This window comes from Charadrius vociferus, unplaced genomic scaffold (assembly GCF_000708025.1).
Source record: "Charadrius vociferus isolate BGI_N301 unplaced genomic scaffold, ASM70802v2 scaffold1028, whole genome shotgun sequence".
NCBI classification, from domain to species: domain Eukaryota; kingdom Metazoa; phylum Chordata; class Aves; order Charadriiformes; family Charadriidae; genus Charadrius; species Charadrius vociferus.
This window is the reverse complement of record NW_009649564.1, coordinates 861,899-865,394: the sequence shown is the minus strand read 5'-3', so window position 1 is coordinate 865,394 and position 3,496 is coordinate 861,899. Positions and strand designations below refer to the sequence as shown.

Here is a 3,496-nt window from a genome sequence, read left to right as displayed (position 1 = left end):
TGTGCTGTGGGGTGCCCTGGGGGTGCCGGGGTGAGCTCTGAGCCCTCTCTACCCCCCCAGCCCATGCTGTCCCCCAGCACCGGGAAGCCAGGCAGCGGCGCTGAGAACTGCACCGTCCACGTTATGGGCAACTCGCCGCAGCCGGGTAAGGCCGTCCCTACCGCCTCCCCCTCCCCAAGGACTGCCCATGGCCCGGAGGGCAGCTCACGGTCCCCTTTCCCACGGCCAGGCAGGAGGCGTCCGGCGGAGCGGCTGGCCCTGCACGCCCTGGGCCACGTCGTCATGAACCAGAGCTACGTTTGCGCCCTCATCGCCATGATGGTAAGGGGCTGGGGAGATGAAGGACACGGGCTGGGGGGCACCTCCCGGACTGAGCCCGGGTGAACGGCTGCGTCCTCCCTTCCCGCAGGTGTGGAGCATCACCTACCAGAGCTGGCTGACCTTCGTGCTGCTGCTCTGGGCATGCCTCATCTGGACGGTACGGAGCCGGCATCACTTCGCCATGCTCTGCTCGCCCTTCCTCCTCCTCTACGGCATCGCTCTCTGCAGCCTGCAGTACGTCTGGGGCATGGACCTGGCCCCCGAGCTGCCCACCCGCGTCGGCTTCATGAGCCTCAAGCAACTGGGGCTGGAGCACCCCAAATATCCCTGCTTGGACCTAGGGGCCAAGGTAAGCCCGGTGTCGCCGTCCCTCTCCCCGCTGGCGCTCGGCTTGTCCTTGCTCACCGCCTGTCCCCACAGCTCCTGCTCACCCTCACCTTCTGGCTGCTGCTGCGGCAGTTCGTTAAGGAGAAGCTGCTAACAAGGAGGTGCCCGGCCACCCCGCTTCTGGAGGTGACCATCTCGGACACGGGTGAGAGCTCCCAGCGTCACCCACCTAGAGGGACCCTGTTCCGGGCTGAGCATCCCTGGGGCGCGAGTGCCGGATGCAGGCAGCTGCCGGAGATGTTGGGGGACACGTGTGTCCCCAGCCCGGCTGCCTGCAGCCCCATCCCTGCCTTGCAGAGCCCAGCCGGCAGCGGGACGTGCTGAAGGCACTGGGGGACCTGGTGCGGGATTTCTACGCCAAATACTGGATCTGCGTCTGCGCCGGCATGTTCATCGTGGTGAGCTTCGCCGGGCGCCTCGTTGTCTACAAGATCGTCTACATGTTCCTCTTCCTCCTCTGCCTTACCCTCTTCCAGGTAGAGGGTGCCACAGACCCTTTCCCATCCCCATCCCCATCCCCATCCCTGGTGTGGCCCCGTTGATGTTCTTGTCCCCGCAGGTGTACTACAGCCTGTGGCGCAAGGTGCTGAAGGGCTTCTGGTGGCTGGTGGTGGCGTACACCATGCTGGTGCTCATCGCCGTCTACACCTTCCAGTTTGAGGACTTCCCCATGTACTGGAGGAACCTGACAGGCCTCACTGATGAGCAGTGAGTGTCCCTGACCCACCATGGGGTCCCTGCCGCCACCAGCCCCATGGTGGCACCAGGGCATGGCCAAGGGATGCGTTGCACACGGGGAAACTGAGGCACGGGGGGAGCTGGGGTTGCACCCCGGCGTGCCGGCTCCATGCCCATGCAGGGTGGGATGGATGCGGCCCCCTGCTGACCGTCCCCTCCCTGCCTAGGCTGGGTGACCTGGGTCTGGAGCAGTTCAGCGTCTCCGAGCTCTTCTCCAGCACCCTCATCCCGGGCTTCTTCCTCCTGGCCTGCATCCTCCAGCTCCATTACTTCCACCGTCCGTTCATGCACATCACTGACCTGGAGCACATCCCCGCTGCCACCCCATCCCCCTGCCACATTCCCATGGAGGACCCCGTGCTGGGGTGACCCCCCCTTCCTCCTGCACCCTGACACCCTGTCCCCGTGCTGAGCCCTCCACCCCGCAGGCCTGAGGAGCTGCACGGGAGCCGGCTGCTGTGCGGCGGCTGCCGACAGCGCCGAGACGGGCGACGCCGACACCATGTCACAGGGTACTGGGCAGGGACCAGGGGGACAGGGTGAGATGGGGTGTCCTCCCAGCCAGGAATGAGCTGAGGGGCATGCAGAGATGGATTGGAGCATCCCTCCAAGCCAGGAAGGGGCTGGGAGGGTAGGGAAATGGATTTGGGGTGTCCTCCAAATGTGGGAGGTTAGAGGGATGGGTTGGGGCATCCTCCAAGCCAGGAATGGGTTGGGGGAATGCAGGGATGGATTGGGGTGTCCTCCAAGTCTGCGAGGCTGGGGGGATGGATTGGGGTATCCTCTGAGTCAGGAAGGGGCTGGGAGCGTACGGGGATGGATTGGGGTGTCCTTCAAGCCAGGAAGGAGCTTGGAGGGCATGGGGATAATTGGGATATCCTCCAAGCCAGGAAGGGGCTGTGAGGGTAGGGAGATGGATTTGGGGTGACCTCCAAGCATGGGAGGTTATGGGGATGGATCGGGGTGTCCTCCAAGTGTGGGATGATACTGGGATGGGTTGGAGCATTGTCCAAGCCAGGGTGGCTGCAGAGGTGTCCTGTGACAGTCTGTGTCCCCACAGTGCCCACCAAATGGGGGCTGGTGCTGGAGCGCCTGATCGTGCTGGGCTGGACCTTCTCGGATATGCTGACCCGTGGGCAGGTCTTTGTGGGGCGCCTGCTGGAGCTCCACATCCTCAAGCTGGTGGCTCTCTACACCGTCTGGGTGGCCCTGCAGGAGGTACCAGCCTCAGGACCCCGGGGTGGGGGGGCTCAGCCGGGCACCCCGGGGTGCTGACACGGCCATTGCTCCAGGTATCACTCATGAACTTTTTGCTGGTGCTGCTGTGGACCTTCGCCATGCCTTACTGCCGCTTCCGCCACATGGCCTCCTGCCTCTCCACCGTCTGGACCTGCATCATCATCGTCTGTAAGATGCTCTATCAGCTCAAGATTGTCAACCCCAGTGAATACTCCAGCAACTGCACCCAGGTGCCCGGGCGGCCATGCTGGGGGGATGGCAGCAACGTGGAGGGGTGTCCGCGGCTGGAGATGGGGTCTGGTGGCACAGGCGAGGGGTGCTGATGCCCGGTGGTGTTCCCCTTTGCAGCCCCAGCTCAACAGCACCAACCTGAGCCCGGAGGAGCTGGGCAACTCCACGCTGTACCGTGGCCCCGTGGACCCTGCCAACTGGTTCGGCATCCGCAAGGGCTACCCCAACCTGGGCTACATCCAGGTGGGCATGGGGACATCCCATCTGTGGGGACCACATGGGGGGATGCTCAGTGGCGTGTCATGGTCCTGAGTACCCCTTCGTCTTCCCCCCAGAACCACCTCCTGGTGCTGCTTCTGCTGGTGTTCGAGGCGGTGGTGTACCGGCGCCAGGAGTACTACCGCAAGCAGCACCAGCTGGTGGCCCCCGTCACCGAGACCATCTTTGAGGACATCTCCCGCGAGCACCTTGGCCACGGCCTCGGCAGCTGTGCCAAATACTTCCTCAACTACTTCTACTACAAGTTTGGCTTGGAGGTGGGGAGTGGGCACCGCGTGTGGGGGGGGGGCGGGAGTAGTGT

The 3,496-nt window shown here is 64.3% G+C and overlaps 1 protein-coding gene across 1 annotated transcript in view; it reads left to right on the top strand.

The window, feature by feature from the left end:
- Nucleotides 1-3,496, top strand: part of PIEZO1 (piezo-type mechanosensitive ion channel component 1) — a 27,260-nt gene that overhangs the window by 13,943 nt on the left and 9,821 nt on the right. The window contains exons 7-18 of the mRNA XM_009890051.1: nucleotides 78-145; nucleotides 230-321; nucleotides 410-670; nucleotides 742-853; nucleotides 1,006-1,184; nucleotides 1,268-1,416; nucleotides 1,614-1,811; nucleotides 1,885-1,958; nucleotides 2,507-2,664; nucleotides 2,739-2,915; nucleotides 3,034-3,159; nucleotides 3,252-3,452. Of these exons, the coding sequence (XP_009888353.1) occupies nucleotides 78-145; nucleotides 230-321; nucleotides 410-670; nucleotides 742-853; nucleotides 1,006-1,184; nucleotides 1,268-1,416; nucleotides 1,614-1,811; nucleotides 1,885-1,958; nucleotides 2,507-2,664; nucleotides 2,739-2,915; nucleotides 3,034-3,159; nucleotides 3,252-3,452 (1,795 nt within the window). The remainder of the gene's footprint in view (nucleotides 1-77; nucleotides 146-229; nucleotides 322-409; nucleotides 671-741; nucleotides 854-1,005; nucleotides 1,185-1,267; nucleotides 1,417-1,613; nucleotides 1,812-1,884; nucleotides 1,959-2,506; nucleotides 2,665-2,738; nucleotides 2,916-3,033; nucleotides 3,160-3,251; nucleotides 3,453-3,496) is intronic.